The sequence below is a fragment of the Sabethes cyaneus genome, chromosome 3 (assembly GCF_943734655.1).
Source record: "Sabethes cyaneus chromosome 3, idSabCyanKW18_F2, whole genome shotgun sequence".
NCBI classification, from domain to species: domain Eukaryota; kingdom Metazoa; phylum Arthropoda; class Insecta; order Diptera; family Culicidae; genus Sabethes; species Sabethes cyaneus.
The window spans coordinates 29,347,325-29,365,760 of NC_071355.1; the positions used below are offsets into that span (position 1 = coordinate 29,347,325).

At 39.6% G+C, this 18,436-nt stretch overlaps 3 protein-coding genes across 4 annotated transcripts; 1 reads left to right on the plus strand and 2 right to left on the minus strand.

The window, feature by feature from the left end:
* Positions 1-523: 523 nt before the first annotated feature.
* Positions 524-3,056, minus strand: LOC128739431 (uncharacterized protein K02A2.6-like). Its single transcript, XM_053834917.1, has 2 exons — positions 2,906-3,056; positions 524-2,829 (listed from the first exon to the last, which is right to left on the minus strand). Exons 1-2 carry the CDS (start codon positions 3,054-3,056, stop codon positions 524-526), a joined length of 2,457 nt encoding a protein of 818 aa, XP_053690892.1.
* A 3,492-nt stretch (positions 3,057-6,548) lies between these two features.
* On the minus strand, positions 6,549-8,349 carry LOC128741970 (WD repeat-containing protein 5). 2 transcript variants are annotated; one of them, XM_053838118.1, is made up of 5 exons: positions 8,233-8,349; positions 7,907-8,155; positions 7,736-7,832; positions 7,053-7,678; positions 6,549-6,986 (listed from the first exon to the last, which is right to left on the minus strand). In XM_053838118.1, the coding sequence occupies exons 2-5, from the start codon at positions 8,039-8,041 to the stop codon at positions 6,798-6,800; spliced, it is 1,047 nt and encodes a 348-aa protein (XP_053694093.1). In that variant the 5' UTR covers positions 8,042-8,155; positions 8,233-8,349; the 3' UTR covers positions 6,549-6,797. The 2 variants fall into 2 exon arrangements, with proteins under 2 accessions (XP_053694093.1, XP_053694094.1); XM_053838119.1 differs by having other exon boundaries at positions 7,907-8,185.
* A 3,948-nt stretch (positions 8,350-12,297) lies between these two features.
* LOC128739432 (uncharacterized) lies at positions 12,298-13,560 on the plus strand. The gene is made up of 4 exons (XM_053834919.1): positions 12,298-12,788; positions 12,839-12,949; positions 13,033-13,185; positions 13,239-13,560. Exons 1-4 carry the CDS (start codon positions 12,679-12,681, stop codon positions 13,558-13,560), a joined length of 696 nt encoding a protein of 231 aa, XP_053690894.1. The 5' UTR covers positions 12,298-12,678.
* Positions 13,561-18,436: the final 4,876 nt, after the last annotated feature.

Genomic DNA, 18,436 nt, shown 5'->3' on the forward strand with positions numbered 1-18,436 from the left:
TGTGACATATTCCGGATCCCGAGAATCAGCGGAAAGTTGACAGATACCGGAAAGTAGGCATACCTAAGGCAAAAAAAAGAGAAAACCTTGTAAAAGGCTTTCAGACCAATAAGTTTGGCATCAACGCTTCTCAAGTTGATAGAGAAAATCACGGATAACTATAGCCGCAATGAATTTTTAAATCTTTCCGTTAATGGAAATCCATACCAACACGGAAAACCTACGAAAACTGGACTGCACTGCTTTATGACGTTAATTGAGAAAGAAATCACTCAAACATCAAGAGACGGCTCTTTGTGTTTTTCTCGATATTGAAGGTGCTATCGATAAAGCATCCTTTACTTCAATTTTTCACGGCCCTCTTTTAAAACGGAATCGACACAGCATCGATCACGATTTCTGTGATGAAAAGAAATCCACAAAGAATTCTCTCACCCTTGCTTTGGTCACTCTCTGTCACTCTGGTCACTGGTCGAGCATAAGGGCCGCGAAAATATTCCAAAATTTTAGTTGCTGGCGTCTCCTAGCAATGAAAAGAGATTTTAGGGGGGTTCGATTTAGTAACCTGACATGAAGCACAGTTCTTAATAAGTTCTTCTATATCTTTGTCAATTCCAGCCCACCAGCAATACCCTTTAGCAAGTGCCTCAATCCTAGCAACTCCGAAATGAGTAGAGTGGAGTTCATCTAGTACTCTAGCGCGTAACGAAGGGGGTAGGTATACTCGAATTCCTCGCATTATGCAATCTTTGTGTAGGCTGAATTCTACTTGTTGTACACCGAAACGAAATTTCTGGTCAACTTGTCGACTTGTTCTCAAACCTAGCAGCTCAATCAGATAACTACAATCAGATAAAGTGGCAGATCCCAATTCGTCCACAGTCAATGGCATTGTTTGTATCAAGTTAACTTCTACAACGTCAGGCTCTTCAACTTCTGACTCGGGATCAGAAATAGCCAAAGGCAAACGGGACATAGCATCTGCATTACAATGATCTGACGATCGACGGTATCTGATCTTGTAATCGAAAGTCTGTAGAAACGCGGCATAATGCTGCATACGCATTGCAGACATTGTAGGAAGACCTTTCGTCTCCGAAAAGATCTGGCTAACTGGCTTGTTGTCAGTCACCAAAGTAAATTTCCGTCCATACAGATACTGGTCAAATTTACGGATGCCAAATATAATAGCATAAGCTTCTTTATCTATTTGCGAATATTTCTGCTGTGTCCTATTCAAAGTCTGTGAAGTATACTGTAAAGGTCTCTCAGTTTCATCTGGATATTGATGGCTGAGAACCGCACCCACACCGTAGGGTGAAGCATCCGTTGCCAAAACTATTGGCAACTCCGAGTCATAGTGCACTAAGAACCTATCCGACTGCATTTCCCATTTGACCAAATTAAAAGATTTTTCGCATTCCTTGCTCCATACAAATGGAACATCGTCTTTTAAAAGATTGTTCAAAGGATAAAGTATTGTACTTAGATTTGGAAAGAATCTTCCGTAGTAGCTAACAAGCCCTACGAACGAACGAATTTGTTCCTTATCTTTTGGAACTGGTATGTCTTGAATAGCATCTATTTTCTTACGAAGCTTATGTACTCCAAATTTATCCACCATATAACAGCAATACTCTATTTTATCGGAAAAGAAGTCACATTTGTTACGGTTGACTCGCATGCCATGCAAGTCTAAACGTTTTAGCACTTCCTCCAAGCGTTGAAGGGGAGTTACATCATCGGGACCCGTAACACGAATATCGTCGATAAATACTGTAACGCCAGGTATGCCCTGGAAAATCTGTTCCATGAGCCGCCGAAATATGGCAGGCGCCGAAGCCACCCCATACATCAGCCGGGTCGGGCGAAAAAGTCCGCGATGTGTACTCAATGTTAGAAGATCTCTATGCTCAGGCCGAACTTCCAACTGTAAGTAAGCTTGTGACAAATCGATTTTTGAGAACTTTTCTCCCCCAGCGACGGTAGCAAATAATTCATCTACTGTGGGGAGTGAATGATCATCTATCAGTAAATGAGGATTGACGGTGATCTTGTAGTCTCCGCATAATCTTACTTTACCACCCGTTTTCCTAACTGGAACAACCGGAGTGGCCCACACGGAGTGATCTACCTTCTCCCAGATACCGTCTTTGACGAAATTTTCGATCTCTCTATCGACGGCACTACGTACGGAAAATGCTACTGACCTAGCCTTTATATACACTGTTTGCGAATCGGTACGCAAGGTCAAAGAAGCTTGAACCCTAGTTATTTTACCCACATCTTCTCCAAACACTCGACGGTATTTGCCCAGCAGATCCTTCAAAGTGCTAAAGGTCGACGGTTGAAAATTTTCTGTATGTGAAACTGAATGATTACCGGGTTTGAAAACGCGATTGAAATCTATATCCAATTCAATTAACCTATCACGACCGATCAATGGGTGTCTGTTCGACTCCGCGACGTGTAAGGGCAACGTGAACTCATCACCATTTGAAACATTTACAAATATCTTACCTGAAACGTTAATATCTGTATCGCAATAACTCACCAGCTTAGCACTCGTTGGGTGAACGCTCAAGTTCGAAAAATGACGTCTTTTGTCCGTCACACTGATGAGGGAAACGGGTGATCCAGTATCCACCTCGAAGGTCAACTTCTTCCCATTAACCGGTAGATCCAACAAAAATTTGTTAGTCGATCCACGCATGCTCTGCAGATGGAAAATATCTTTCGCGACAGGCAGGTCCTCGATGTGATGTGCATCCTTTTTTTCCTTCTTAGCATTTTTTCGACTGGCATACTTTTTCGAGATGCCCCTTCTTTCTGCAATGGTTGCACGTAGTGTTTTGATGCTTGCATTTGTTCGCGAAATGATTCCTGTCAACACACCTGTAGCAACTTGGTCCTGACGAATTCGAAGTGTTGCCTTGTTTTTCCGTTGGTGGTCGAAACATTTTCTTATTCTTCTTCTTCCCGTGTTCAATGTGCTGTACTTGAGGCTGTGAAACGGCACCGTGCATTTCATCGGTACCCCGAAGTGACATCTCCATGCCGAATGCAATTTCTTATGCTCTTACCAATGTTCGGTTACGCACTTCCAATAGCCGTGAGATAATTTCTTGCTTTTGGATTCCGAACACAAATTGATTACGAAGAGCTGAATCCAGATGCGCCCCGAAGTTGCAGGTTTGGGCCATCTTTTCCAAATTCATGATGTAATCACTCAAGGATTCATTGTCCTTCTGCTTCCGGCTGTTGAATTTAACGTTTTCGAGAATTGCCAGTGGAGCTGGACTGAAATGCGTTTTCAGCAATGCCACTATCTCCTCATACGTTTTCGTGTACGGGGGGTCATTCTTCAATTTATTGCATAGAACGTCATACGTTGCACTTCCCATGAACTGCAGTAAGTAATCGTGCTTATCCTCCACACTGACCTTGAAAATTCGTAACGAAATATCCAACCGTTCCAACCAGCGATCGAATTTGGCAGTGGCTGCGTTGAACGGTTCGAAAGAAAAAGCAACCGGGATAGCAGCGGGAACACCAGCGGCAATAGCAGGAATTGCATCATCCATACCGGAGTTTGATGTTAGATCCCAACGAAGAAATCGATGCAAAAGAATGGTCCGTAATTTTCGCTATCCTCGTCGCCAAATTGTTATGTAAAAGTAGCAGAACACGGAGGTCAGAAACTCAGGACCGATATTCACTGAATGAAAGCACTAGTTACCATAGGAGACTTCCTTTCTGTGCCTTTACCGGAGACCGCATGAGCTATGTTAAGAGATCTGTTTATTTCATTTCCTTCTAATCCCATATCTGTTCCATGTTGAAGCTCATGACCAGACGGGGGATAGTATAAGAGCCGCTCGCTCCACTGTAAAAGTATTCCTTGTATATATCTAGCTATTTATATATTCGTTTATGAAATTCTGTTACTTCAGGTACCGTGCGGTAGGTAATATGAGGAAATATTCAAAATAGTACTGATATTGACTATTATAGAGAAGCAAAAACAATGTTGTTCGAACAAAACAAATTTATCTACTTTTAAATAAAACAGTTCTCATTGTGGATTTGCATATGTAACAGAATGAAAATGAAAAGACATGTGTACATCAGAATCTGGTTCAGTGTACTTTTTTCATCGTTAAATGAAATTAATTTGATTCACTTACTGGTTTCAAATCATCGTTCTCATTTGGCACGTCGTCTTGTGTGGTCTCTATTGCAGTGATCTTTCTCGATTTTGTATACGAAACTGGATCAGCATCTTCAGTAATTCGACGTTTGCCACTATTAAAAACATTTCCGTGACAGGCACGTTCGATGTGTCCTTTAACTTGACAGTGATGACAAACTGACAAACATTGGTATTTCTAAGTCTTGAAAATAAGACGATAGATGTTTTGCTCGGATTTACCGAAAGTGCATTTTCTCGGCACCACGTTTCCACGACGCGTAGTGCCTGCTGCATTAAGCCAAATAATGAGCTTATGCACTTTCCAACTACTAGGATGAGATAGTCATCCGCAAAACCATATGATGGATAGCCTAGACCAAATCCGTATATCTCAATTACCCAAAAAAAATCAAGGGCAAATATCTAGGACTAACTTAACTATAATAAAAAGAAATCGCTTTTGAAGATGGCATTGAAAGTATAAAAGCAAAATGTAAAAGTATAGGAGCTGCTCATATCTATACCTATAAAAAAGGATTTCTGTCTGTCTGTCCGTATGCTCCTTATAGAATCGAAAACTACTGAACCGATCGGAGTGAAAATTTGCATGTAGGGGTTTTTGGTGCCAGGGAAGGTTCTTATGATGGTAAGAGATCCCTCCCCCCACTAAGAGGGGGGGCTCCCATACAAATGAAACACAAATTTCTGCATAACTCGAGAACTTATCAAGCAAACAGAACAAAATTTGGCATGTGGGTGTTTTTGGCGACAAGAATTTATTCTACGGTAAATTGGGACCCCTCCCCTCTTTAGAAGGGGAATTATGACTCCTCTCCACTTTAAGAGGAGGGCCTTCCATACAAATAAAATACAAATTTCCTCATAACTCGAGAACTAATCAAGCAAATGGAACCAAATTTGGCATGTGGATGTTTTTGGAGACAAAATATTTTTCTATGATGAATTGGGACCCCACCCCACTTTAGGAGGGAAGGATCCTATACAAATGAAATACAAATTTCCCCATAACTCGAGAACTAATCAAGAAAATGGAACAAAATTTGCCATGTGAAAGTTTTCGAGGACAAGAATATTTTCTATGGTGAATTGGGACCCCTCCCCACTTTGGGAGGGGGGCTTCCATACAAATGAAATACAAATTTCCTTATAATTTGAGTACTAATCAAGCAAATGGAACCAAATTTGGCATGTGGGGCTTTTAGGGGGCAGAAATTTTTTCTATGATGATTTAAGACCTCTCCCCTGTTTAGGAGGGGGGGGGCTCCCATACAAATGAAAATCAAATTTCCTTATAACTTGAGAACTAATCAACAAACTAATCTACCGGCGATCCGCCGTCGGAAGCGCCGCCCACTGTGGGGAGGTAACTCCCCGAAGAAATCACTACTGTCTAGGTTTATTTATTTTCCTAGGTCTACCTGGGTTTCCTGGAACGAGCGACAGCGAGTAAGGAGAGGATCGCGAAATGGTACTTTCCACAAAAGTTTTTCGTGAAATGGTACATTCTGCTTAAGGTTTTTCGCAAAATGATATTCGGCGTAATGTTGTACAATCATGGCGAATATTACTATCCGCTTTCTGGCTATGCAATGAGGGGACAAGGGAGTTGTTTTCTACTTTACTGTGAGGAAAAATTGCAAATGTGTACATTAAACTACCCATTCCTGGTAACTAATAAGCCTTAACGTAAGCAGCAAATCAGCGTACCTGGCATTTATACTGCCTAGGTGTTGTAAATTGGCATCCAAAATTGTATTCAAATTCTTCGTGTCGGTAATTAACTGTAAATTAGCATTGTCAGCACTCTAAGGTTATCAGTAAAGTAGCTGTATATTTTGCCAAAATAGCATTTACGTAGCATATAAGGCGACTTAAATGCTTATTGGTCTATATTTGAATAGCATTGATGATGCTTATTGGTTACCTGGGATGCTTTCATAGTTACGTAACTGCCAAAATGAATCATCTAAGGTTGAACTCCTCAGAAACTTGCAAAACTCGAGATTGTGACAAAGATCATCCGAGATTCATGATTTATGTACAACACAGGTTAATTTGTGGCAATACGAAGTTTGTCGGGTCAGCTAGTTATACATAGATATTATGAAAATAGAAAAGATTTTCGGGAAATCCCCCAAATTTGGCGAAAAAATATTGAAAGATAAAAAAGTTACGACCATTTTAGTGAATTTTGCGGTGCTAAAAATTATGTTGACCTTAGAGGGGTTAAGCAAATTCAGACTGGGTTTGATCAATAGCCCTTTGTGTAAAATGTTTCTCTTAAAAGGAAAAAAACCTACCCATCCAAGTTAATCATTCTTATTACTTAGATCTACGAAGTATATTTTTTTCCACGTTAAGTCATTCTGTTACAAATTGTTACGCTACTGGATAGTTAGTGTGGTGTAGATGAAAAGCTTACTTTCTACGGTGCATTCGGCTTAATTATTTATATGCATACGGTAGAGAAGATGTAACAGTAGGTAGGTATATCGTTAAAAGCACTATTTCTAGATGAGTCGCGCGCCAGTAGGATGTCCAGGATTTACGGTCGGTGGTCACCCAACTGCCTGCGGGCCCAATTTTATGTGTCACTTTTCCACAGCTTTATCGTCTTGTCGTTTTCTAGAGCCGCTGAAGCGATTATATTCTCGGTTGGATGACAGGCCGTGCACAGCACCGTATCGGTATGTCCCTGTAAACACTGGACAATCTCCTTGCTCTGAAGGTTCCAGATGTAGACCATGTTATCCTCACTGCCGGAGACAATCCACTGTTGCGTTACAAGAAAAAAAAGAAACCATTATGAGAGGATTAAAAAACTCGGAAAATTTCTTACCTTTCCACCAGTAACGGAGAAGTTGGCAAAAATACAATATTTCTCATTTTTATGGCCGGTGTAGGTTTTCAAGCATTTGCCCTTGGAATAGTCCCACAATTTCAAGGTGTTGTCCAGGGTTGCAGCCAGAATGTACTTTCCGTTGGGGGAAAACTTGACGAACGAAACGGGCGGATTATCGTCATCGATCAGTGTCTTCAGACACTGGCCGCTAGCGGTGTCCCAAATACGGCACAAACCATCGTAACTGGACGATACGATCAGTGAACCGTCTCGGTTGAAGTGAACCGCCGAAACCGGATCCGAGTGTGCCGGCAGTGTCTTCAGACATTTTCCCGTACGAACGTCCCAGATTCGGACCGATTCATCGAACGAGCCGGAAACAATCAGATTACTTTGCGGATTGAAATTACAGCAGAACACATAGTTGGTGTGACCCTTCAGTGTTTTCAAGCATTTTCCGGAGCTGAGCTCCCAGATTTTCAGTGTCTTATCATCGCTAGCAGTCACCAGCAGTCGACTGTCACTGGACCAGGCTACATCACTAATGCCAAGTTTGTGTCCGGAGATAGTTTTTTCAAACTTCCCATCATAGGCGCCCCAAATTTTTATCAATTTATCAGCAGCTAGGAAGTACCAAAATTATTACATATCAAAACCAAATACAAAAATGATTAACCTACAGGAACTGGCAAGCCATTCGCCATTCGGGCTGAACTTGACAGCCGAAACTGCTTTGGTATGTCCCGCTAGAGTAAATTTGAGAGTATAGTTTGGTTTCTGAAACAAATGCAAGATTAAAGCATATTTTTGATCCCGTTGGTTTATTTTGGCCACAAAACCGAAGGACTCACCACCGACAGTGACTGACGATTTTGGCTAGATGGTGCATGTTGACTTTGCGATGGCGGCGGTGCGTTCTGAATGGGTGTCGGTATATGAATGGGATGGCCGCCATGGCCGACCGGGCCTCCAATTGGGACCATCATCTGGCTCGCCGTGGAAGATGGAACTAGATTTTCAGATAAGCGAGGATGGTTGTTTTCTGGTTCTTACTTTTCGTTGTTATTCTGGTCGATTGATTCTTTTTCTTATTTATCGTTCTACCGGATGAAAATCGGAAAAATAAAACACTGTTTTGAATTAAATTGCAAAACTAATCTACAAATAAATATCAAACCTGCTAAGTCTAACAATATTGTAATGAAATTCACGCAGTTTTGGATAAATGCGACCGGTTTTATGAGTTAATTTACTAAAAAAGCAGAATTCACTATAAACAAGCGCCGAACTAATCGCGTTTTTCACCAAGCGAATAAAGGCTAAAACAAAACATCAATTGTGGCCCTTGTGGCATATTTTGAAACTATACTCCAAGGCGAAATATTGGAAATTCTCAAGGGGTTTCCAGCAAAGCATATCAGTGCGTATAGTAATCAGAGATTACTTTTGTAATCATTTATAAATTAATTAGGTAATCAAAGGTAATCAGTATATAGTAATCAATGATAATCTTAAGTAATCATTGGTAATCATGACTAATTTTTAGTAATCATAAGAGATTGATTACTGGTAATCAGAGGTATTCAGCAAAGTAATCAAAAGTAACTTTTTTCGAAGGTGCGTAGTAATCACTACTGTTGGAAATTCTGAAATTCGAAATTCTAGATAAAATTAACAAAAGGGCGAATGTCGCAAATGTGAACAAAACGGGTGAGTTAATTTTTGCTGGACCAGCATAGGAAAATCAACTCTCACTCGGTTTGTTTACGCTTGCGACATTCGCTCTTTTGTTAATTCTATCTTCAAATATTCCACGCTAGCAAGGATGCCAGATATTCTTACATCAGGCCTTTAGGTTAGGTGCAAGGGGTTTCCAGTAAGGCGTAAGTTGTAATGTAATGTCGCAAATGTAAACAAAACGAGTGAGTTATTTTTTGCTGGACCAGCATAGGAAAATCAACTCTCACTCGGTTTGTTTACGCTTGCGACATTCGCCCTTTTGTTTATTCTATCTTCATTTACGAATAAATTAGGCAAGGGGTTTCCAACAGCAGTGATTACTACGCACCTTCGAAAAAAGTTACTTTTGATTACTTTGCTGATTACGTCTGATTACCAGTAATCAAGGTAATAGGGTGTCATTGCAAAAAATCGAAAAATGCGAGCGTCACGAAAAATGAAAGGTTTTGAGCGCTAATAGCTCAGCGGTTTTCCGATCGATTTTCAATGTTCTTACACCAATCGAAAAATCCGAAAATCTTCTAAGAATTGACCCAAATGAAGAAAAGTATGGATTCTTGATGTTGAACTATTGAAAAATTTAAAATAATGAACCTATGTTTTACCAGAATTCTCGCTTTGTGATTGGTCAGAAGATTCTTTACGATGATCTAAACCTATACCAATTTGATATCTGTGCTTGATATCTTGGCTTACTTTCCAGCCAAAACAAATGACAAAGTTTCCTCATTTCAACAAGATTTCTTCACACCGCGGTTAAACCTAGACCATTTTGATGTCCTTACCTGGGAAGTATGCCAGAAAGAATGACAAAGCCCCCTCGTACCAACAAATTTCTTACGAACGCGATTAAACCTAGTCCAATTTGATGTCTGTTGTTACCGTTGCGTAGCTCTTACCCCACAATGCCCATGCAGGAAAGTGCATACAAGGGAACCAGCAGAGTAGCGTTAATAAAATAAATATGTTTGTATTGTTTGTTAGTTGTAGTTTGGGCATGCGTTTATTTGTTTGTTTATTATTATTGTTAAAATTATTTGTTTTTTATTGTTAATTTGTTAAAACCTAAAATTATTATATATATTATTAAAAACAGTCAGAGCATAAAACCAATTAAAGTAAATATAAATATAGGGACAAGACATATTAAAAAACTCCAGTTGTTCGATAACGTTTAAAAATGATATGTACTAAAAATAAACATAACCCACACCCCGATCGATGCACTGCACGAAAGTTGCTGCACAATGCACCGCACAAAAATCGCTGCACAATGCACTGCTGAAAGGCGAAGGAGGAAGTGGATTTTGGTGGCTGAGAAGCTGAAGAGTTCGAGAAGTTCTTCTTGATCAAACCGTCGACGTGTGAAGACACTAAAAACTACGAGATTAAAGTGAAAAATTAGAAGTAAAAATCAAAGTCAAGACTTAAAAGTTTAAAGTCGTAGTGACAATTAATCTGACTAAAAGCCACTAGCTTACTTGAGAAGTGCATTAAAAAGTAAGCCGCACTAAAAGGACGAGTCAGGACCCGTTAATATCCGGCTGAATTCCTGTCGATTTTCCGGGCAACAGCCATCCCAACCGCATCAACGGTTGCATCGCAGCCTTCGAGGTCGTAGACGTCCAGCAGGAGCTACGACGGGCTGCGATTCGAGCGACACGGTGCCGCAATCAGGACGGGCAGCAGAACAGCAGTACCGCCAGCGGTGAGCAGCAGCGACGACGACCACGTGAATCGGATTTTGTTCCGGAATTGTACCGTGAGTGGGTTTAATAAACATCAACTAAAGAGTTATTCCGTTGTTTGCTTGATTCCGAAGTAGGCCCGGAGCCGACCCTGAGGACCTTAGAGTCGCTCACGGCCGACTGGGAGACAAAAGAGGTCTTGGGAACCCAACCCCAAAGAGTCCCCAGTGGTTCGACCAGGGACTAGGGGCTTTGGCAAAAGCCCTTCTGGCAGAGCAGAAACAATTGAGCAGTAACACTGTGTTAGGGAAGTGTGCCAGAAAAAATGACACAAGTTCATTGTCCCAAGAGATCGCAAATTCTTTACTGCGAGACGATTAAACCAAGGCGAATTTGATATCTGTGTTGGAAAAATGTACTACAGCTGTAGTGTTCGGTTATAATACGACTCTGTATGAATGCGCATGCTTGCCATTCCATTAGAAGTGTAGTGAAAAGATGTGCTGTTGATAAAATAGGATTGAATTGGTAAAATCCCTTCAACGTGGGGAACCATGGGTAATAAAAACAATCTTTAATTTCAGTAAGGTAGTAGGAAAGCAATAGTTTGTGTTCTTGATTTTGTTAAATGGTTTTCAAATGTACAATCTTTTGATAATTGAACGTATTCAATGTTACTACTTTGATAAATGTTACATACAACGCATGTAGCATGTATACATGACAAATCGAATGATTACAAGCATGAATACATGCTACTATCACTACAAAGACACTTACGTCACCTATATCTGCGGTCGTGTCTTGTACACAACCCCTCTGATTTTTAATCTGAATATTTGGTTACTCTATTCATTTTCACATACGCGCAAGACGCGCACCCTAATGAACTTGTTGTTTTGATTTGACGAAAACAATCGTTTTGAAAACCTTTCAAACATGCGTGAATTCTAAACGTCCGGTTTGTAAGAAGAGGTGGTTGGCTCGGCAGTCGACTAAAATCATTTATTTTGAGTGCTGGAGAGAAGTAAATTCCAAAGCTCTTGAGCAAGAGGAAACGCATTAAGTATTTTCCTTTTTTTTTCAATTTACCCGGTTAACTTTAACCTCAATTGTGTATGACGCTTGATCGGTTTTTAATGTGAACGCATTCATACCAACGGGGTACAGATTAAAAATGTTCAGATTAAATTAATTCTCGACCTTTTTGTTTTCATTGACAGCATTCACCCTTTTGCTAGTGCTATCTAGAAATAGGAGAAAAATAGACTGCTAACCAGAAGAAATATTCTGGCATCTCTGCACACTCTCCACACGTCCACACATCGTTGATCGTTCCACATTCACACAGTCACAGTCAGAGCTGCCAGGTATACAGATTTATCTGTATTATACAGATTTTTAAAGGACAGTACAGAAATGATACAGAATACAGATTTTGCTACAGATTTTTTTAAATAAATACAGATATACAGATATTTGATCATCGGAAAAAATAAAGAGTGACTTCCAAAAAGTAGCACGATTCGATTCACCAAGTCGCTATGGTGGCACTGCGTGATCTCTTTTATACTTACACAACTGCTCATATGCAAGTGTGCTTGAAAATTTGTTCTATATATTGTTGTCTTTTGCGCTCTTTAGACGGTCCCCGTTGAGATTGCTGACAGTTCGGCTACAACCACAAATGTAAATTGGTGCATGAATGTGTTAGTGGTTTGTTTTTATTTTCCCCCAGTTACATCTGTAAACAAACAAACAAGTTATTTGAAAGATTTGAAAGGAAAAATTGAAGCGGATTTTTCGTCGATGATTCTCTGGGAAAAAAACTTATTTTAGAAAACCATGCCGCAACAGTGTGTCATAGAATATTGCCGGAATATTAGAGTGGCTGGAGGGGATCGTTTTTTTTTCGTTTTCCTGCTGTACGGAGTACCAGTTCATCGAAGCGAAAACGTTTGTTAACGCAGCGACGAAACCGGTGGAAAGTTGCGTGCGGAGTTGCGACAGTGGCCGCGTCTATGCGTGTTTGTAGCCGGCATTTCGTGGGAGGCAAGCCAGCTGATCCAGATGATTATAGAAATGTTGACTGGACACCGTCTGTTCTACTGTCTGAACCATCTGTGCTTACTCCAACTGACTGACCAACTGTGCTGACTTCAACAAAATTCTCTCCGAGGCAGAACAATGGACATATGGTCGATACAAATCCTGAGATCAAGACGGACCCTACCCCAAGCCCAACTGCATATTGCGTAATCCGGTCGTCTGATTTTGATTCGAATGTGAACATGTTGGAGTTAAGGTAATATGCTAGGTATATTTTGCAGATTATTTCATTCCAATTTGTTTTAGTTCGCAGCTGTTTAACAGTGATGAAATCCACCATCCCGATATTTCATGTTTGGATTCAGATACGGTGACCGCTGTTAGAACGAGTTCTGCAGCCACACAAGCAATCGATAAGTGCGTATTAATTTCGTGATGAAATAATGAAGATACTCGGATTTTAGTTGGGCGTCAACTTTACAAAAATTTCAACATTTCAGAGCAGATGATAGAACTATTGATTTGATACCGTGTTTTCTACAACCTGAGCAATCTGTGCTTATCTCAGCTAAATGTAGCGTGACCCCACCAGCGTATCATGGAGGCGACGATCCAAACATATTTGATGCCATTGTATTCACTCCAGATTCAAGGTAATTGCACACTTGATATGTTTTGCAGTTTATTTCATTCTGATTTGTTTCAGTTGGCAGCCGTTTAACGGTGATTTGCAGTTGGACCATCTTGATATTTCTTGTTTGGAATCGGAAACGGTGACCGCTAGTGAAGCGAACTCTGCAGCCAAGCAAAATATTGTGCGGTGCGTATCCATATCGGAACCAAGTCGCTTAGAACTTTGTGCTAAACGGAATTTAGCGAACAATATCTTAACCTTTCGTTACTCTCCCCAACTTCGGTGCAAAGGCATGCTACAACAGCAAATTTCACTTGAATTTTTACCTGGTGAAATAATTATGAAACTTTGTCCTCCGATTAAAAGATCTTGCGTTACTGAACAACTTTGCTAAGAATTGTAACTTTATTACCGAGATATACCGAAATAAAGTTAACGTTCCACAAGCGTTGTGCAAAATAGAGTAATCATGGGTTAAAGCTGCCTTACCTCTACGAACATGTTAGCTGAGCGTGTAGCTAAATTTCGGCTCAGCCATGATATTCGACTATGTGGAAAACCGCGATTCAAGTTAGCAGAAGAAGATATTAGAGTACATTTGCTTTACATTTGCATTTGCTTTAGTATGTTGCACATTGTGACACCTTTCGATAGTTAAACTTGTTTCGTCACACGACTCAGAAAAGGATTTGATTAAAGAGATTGAGCGGAGATATGAACAAATGAGCACAAGTGCCATCGGTAGGCGCATATTAAAAATATTGGCACGAATAAGCCGTATAGTGTTCTAATCGACTTACTTTTGTTCGAAGACATGAAATAATAAGCAAAATATTTTAGTTCATTACATTACCTACAATCATAACAGTACGATGCATATGGGTAATAATACATTACCAGTAAAGTATAAAACATAATATAAAAGTAAAGTACTATGTTTTGTACTTTACTGGTAATGTATTATTACTCATATGTATTGTACTGTTATGATTGTAGGTAATGTAATGAACTGAAATATTTTGCTTATTACAATATTATATTACACATTCTCAACAATTTCAATATTACAATAATAATTTCAATACCGTAGGTACAGTGAACCCAGTCAACCGTCTGCAGTTTATTCAAAAGTGAACTTGGCGAATAGCGATAATACCACTATTTTCATGGAAAGTGTAGGTGTTCAAACGGAATCCAAATTAATCCGAGACTATAGTTCAGAAACAGGAACACAACAGAACTTTAAAGAAAAACCGTGAGCTTCATAACACTGTTAATCGACTCCGCTCAAAATTAAGTGCAGCTGAATTGTCAAGCAGATATACGGTGGCAGCTCTGGAGAACGATGACAGAAGATGTAAATATGTAACTGAAATCAGCTCTGGAATTGTTCTGCGTCAGCTATTTGAAGCTGTAAAATCTGATCTACCGGCCTATGATGAAGCTTATCGACAGAATTTTTTTTATTTTGGCGCTCAGAAAACTGCGGCTCAATGAGCCTTTTTATACGCTATCACTGATATATATGGATATGGATTCGAAGGGCTCCAATATTAATATTTCTCAGATGATTGTCTATGCCGGACAGCAGGCCATCAACGGTCTAACGGGTTCGAGGATCGGACGCTATCACATTTTGAAAAATTCTGTAAGTATACTTTTTATTGTTCATTTAAAAAAACAACATCCAATCTTATATGCTAGTCTTAATGGTTAAAAAAATCTACAATGACCAACATAAAGCGACTGGTTTCGAAACCGGTCTCAATCAGCGTCACTCCCTTTGAACATTTTTCTTGCGCTTTTTTTTTGATGAATTGCTCCAAGGACTTCAGTCATTTTTCTTGTATTCTTCTGTTAAATATTGAGTAGAAAGCAGGGAATCATAAATGGATATGAATTTAAATTGGATATAATTCCCTATAACCCGTTAACCACTAGCTCACACAACTAGTAGGTGAAAGCTGTTGGTAAAAAGAAGACTGTCTAAAATTGGGTGCGCCTCCTAAAAATAGAAAAGTTGGGTAATGTTAGCTGAATAATTACACTTCATATTCCAATTGTTAAATAAGTTCTAGGAAAAGTACCTACTTGTTTCATAGTAACAATTTTCCGAAAAATTGCGGAAAACGCGCCGTCTTTTAAGGGATAATAGACCGTACGTATAAAAGAATTAGAGGAAACTCTCCCATAAGATTTACACGGAAAAGCAAATCAAACAGTTTTACACTCAAGTCTTTTTTTACACGGTTTGTTTTTTTCGATTACTCAAGAACGGTACAACTTAGGCACCATTTACAAACTACGTGCCGAATGTCGGTCTTCTCCCAAATGTATTGAGATATAAATGAATGGTTCTTAAGTTGCCCTGTTCTTAATAATCGTAAAAACAAACCGTGTAAAAAAAGTACTTGAGTGTATTTATACGGCCTAACATAACAGCCTCATGCTGGGCAATTTAGGCAGTATTGGCAGCATCGTGCCTGACTCCAAATTGCCGTCGCTTGAAACAGTTTGATTTTAGTTTTATTTGGGCGAACCTCTGCGCACGGGCATAACCTTGAGAATTGCTTAACTGTAACCAGGTCCCAGGGCTGGTCTGTACCTTTACATAGATGAAAGATGCACACTAGTGATGTCAAATGTGATGAAGCATGAAGGTATACATATAGCGGGAGTCACGGTCATGGTAAAAAGACAGACAGAAATCCACTTTCATAGGTATAGATTTGTATGGGAGCCCCCCCCCCCTCTTAGTGGGGTGACGGATCTCTAAACATCATAAGAACCTTCCCTGGCCCCAAAAACCCCTGAATGCTAATTTGCACGCCGATCGGTTTAGTAGTTTTCGATTCTATAAGGAACATACGGACAGACAGACAGAAATCCATTTTTATAGGTATAGATTTTGCTCACTAAAAATAACGTACTTAAACGTTATATTTCAAGTGCCAGTAGTACGCAATAATTGTATTGTGAAACTGAATTGTTATTTATGCAACTTTTTACAAGTTAAATGCAATAACGAAAGCACAACTTATAAAAAATCATTATCGATATTAGCTGCATATGCGTTATAAACGAATAAAACGTATGGTTATGTTTTATTTCAATAACACGTATATTAGCAGTGAGTCAGGTAAAACAGTAGTCTGGTAATTGTGCCATCCGCGGTCAGAGTATAGAGACAACCAAGACAACGCTCAGAATCAACATCAGAAATCTTGTCTGGCAGCTGGTAATTGATAAACCAGGCTGGAAGCTATCGAAACACAGAATCGGTAAACAAAATGCAATTCTCAAGTCGCACACAACAAAGTCAGGGACCGTCATAGCATACCAGTTCAGGCAACTCCAGTGCACATAGACATAATGCTTCCACGGCGACCTAGAATAACACGTGAGTCGTATGAATATCAAGACGTGCGTAGTACATTGTTTGACTGATTTTTTAATCTATTATTAAAGACGACCAAGATTGCTCGAGGATTTGCGTGCTAAATTTTGGAATACCTACATTTCTTCAACATACATACACCATCCCAGTGCAACATTTGGCATCTTTGTGACGAAATTTGTTGATAAAGTTCTAACTAGTCGACTGTCTTAGGAAACTCATCCAATCAATTCGGTTGAGTTATTTTTTTCTCTTTATTTTTAAGTTGCATTGCTGAATGACATGCAGATAATTGATTGTATGGACCATGCAAGAGTGTGTCGATCACCATAATTATAATAAAGAAGAGATTGTTTTTGATAAACTTCCGATAACGCGAAGTACCAACACCAAACTGCAGATGTTTATGTCATATTTAACCGTTGTAGCTTCATAATTTCGTACAAGCAGTTGAAACATTACTTAGTGGGTTTTCGTCAGATTTGATTTGAATATTGAAAGTAACGTTGACATTAGAAAGTTCTGATTTTGCGTAAAAAAGTGCTGTTATTGAGTTATTTTGAATAAGAGTCACTTTGACTTGTTTCAAAATATACGTATTTTATTTACTCACTTGTTTTTAACTTAACAAACGTAACACCGCAATACGGTAGAAAACTGCGCGCTTACAGAGGTATATCCAAAAAACTTTCCGGCGTGATTAGCACGGAGGTAACCAGTTGCGGAGCAGTAAACTGAATATCAAATCTTTAGCAACATTACGGAACCAGCCTGCGACGTCGGCACGTATGGAAATACGGCAGTGGCCAGCTCAACCAGTGTGATGCCTAGATACCAAACATCGGTGCGAATGTCATACGCAGGCTTCACAGGATCTATTCACTCCGGCACCATATATGCCGCACACCCAGCTAATCTTGGTTTTGTATCTGGTTTGTGATTTAAAGACCGGAAAATCAAAGAGGTTCTATTTTATCTTCTTCGAAGACCAGCGATCGACGGTTTTAACGATTGAATATGAACAATAATATGAACGTTGAATTAAATTGATGAGCCGAATGATACGGGAAGATCATGTTGTGGACTATAAACCACCGAAAGACGATATGTCCGACGAGGAGATAAGTGTCAGTTGTATGAAGAAGGATGTGCACAAAGTATAGTCAGTTTATAAATAAGACGGTCTATTAGATAATTTTAACGTATTAAGCCATTTATCAGAGATTTGAATGTGTTAAACATTCTCGGAGATATGAAACATTGTGTTTGAACAAATAGTTATAACATAACATGCTGTAATAAAGAAATGCTTCAAGAATAAATTCTGCGTTTCCCGTTCCAGTCGGGCATATTCGTTCACCGTTACTGTGTTAGTTGCTGTCCGTGATCCTTATAGCAGCTGCTAATCGTTTCTCCTAATACGTAATTTTGCCGTCAAATTCATTCATTCATTGGCACTTTCATATTTTTATCAATTTGTTGAATGGTAACATTCAAATGGTCCATTATCCTTATACATCGGTCAGGTTAGTCTTCCAGCAATTCTTGTCACGCTCACGCCCCTTTTACGGGACCGCAGATGCCAGTGAACTCGCTGGAGCCACGCGTTCGACGTGCTCCGCTAAGGGGCCGATTCTGTGGACGCAGTTGCTTTTCTTGTCCGGCAACATATCGTTTCTTATTGAAGGTTGTTTCACTAGAAATGCTCTCGCTATTCATATTCACCAGGTGATTAAATTTTCTCTAACTGTATTTGCAATTCGCTGAAGTTTCATGAATTCCTTTACCGAAAGCCAATTCCTGATTTGTGAGGGGTTTCCAACCATTATATGGAGACACACAGAAAGTATTTCAAATAATGTTACACGAATGA

Excerpts from the sequence above, each read along its gene's own strand:
- LOC128739431 (XM_053834917.1), bottom strand. The coding sequence starts at position 3,056 with ATGGAGATGTCACTTCGGGGTACCGATGAAATGCACGGTGCCGTTTCA. Across the intron at positions 2,830-2,905 it reads TTCGAATTCGTCAGGACCAA|AAAGAAGGGGCATCTCGAAA; the intron begins GTTGCTACAGGT and ends CAACCATTGCAG.
- LOC128741970 (XM_053838118.1), bottom strand. The coding sequence starts at position 8,041 with ATGATGGTCCCAATTGGAGGCCCGGTCGGCCATGGCGGCCATCCCATT. Across the intron at positions 7,833-7,906 it reads ATCGTCAGTCACTGTCGGTG|AAACCAAACTATACTCTCAA; the intron begins GTGAGTCCTTCG and ends CATTTGTTTCAG. Across the intron at positions 6,987-7,052 it reads TCTCCGTTACTGGTGGAAAG|TGGATTGTCTCCGGCAGTGA; the intron begins GTAAGAAATTTT and ends GTAACGCAACAG.
- LOC128739432 (XM_053834919.1), top strand. The coding sequence starts at position 12,679 with ATGGTCGATACAAATCCTGAGATCAAGACGGACCCTACCCCAAGCCCA. Across the intron at positions 12,950-13,032 it reads GCCACACAAGCAATCGATAA|AGCAGATGATAGAACTATTG; the intron begins GTGCGTATTAAT and ends TCAACATTTCAG. Across the intron at positions 13,186-13,238 it reads GTATTCACTCCAGATTCAAG|TTGGCAGCCGTTTAACGGTG; the intron begins GTAATTGCACAC and ends GATTTGTTTCAG.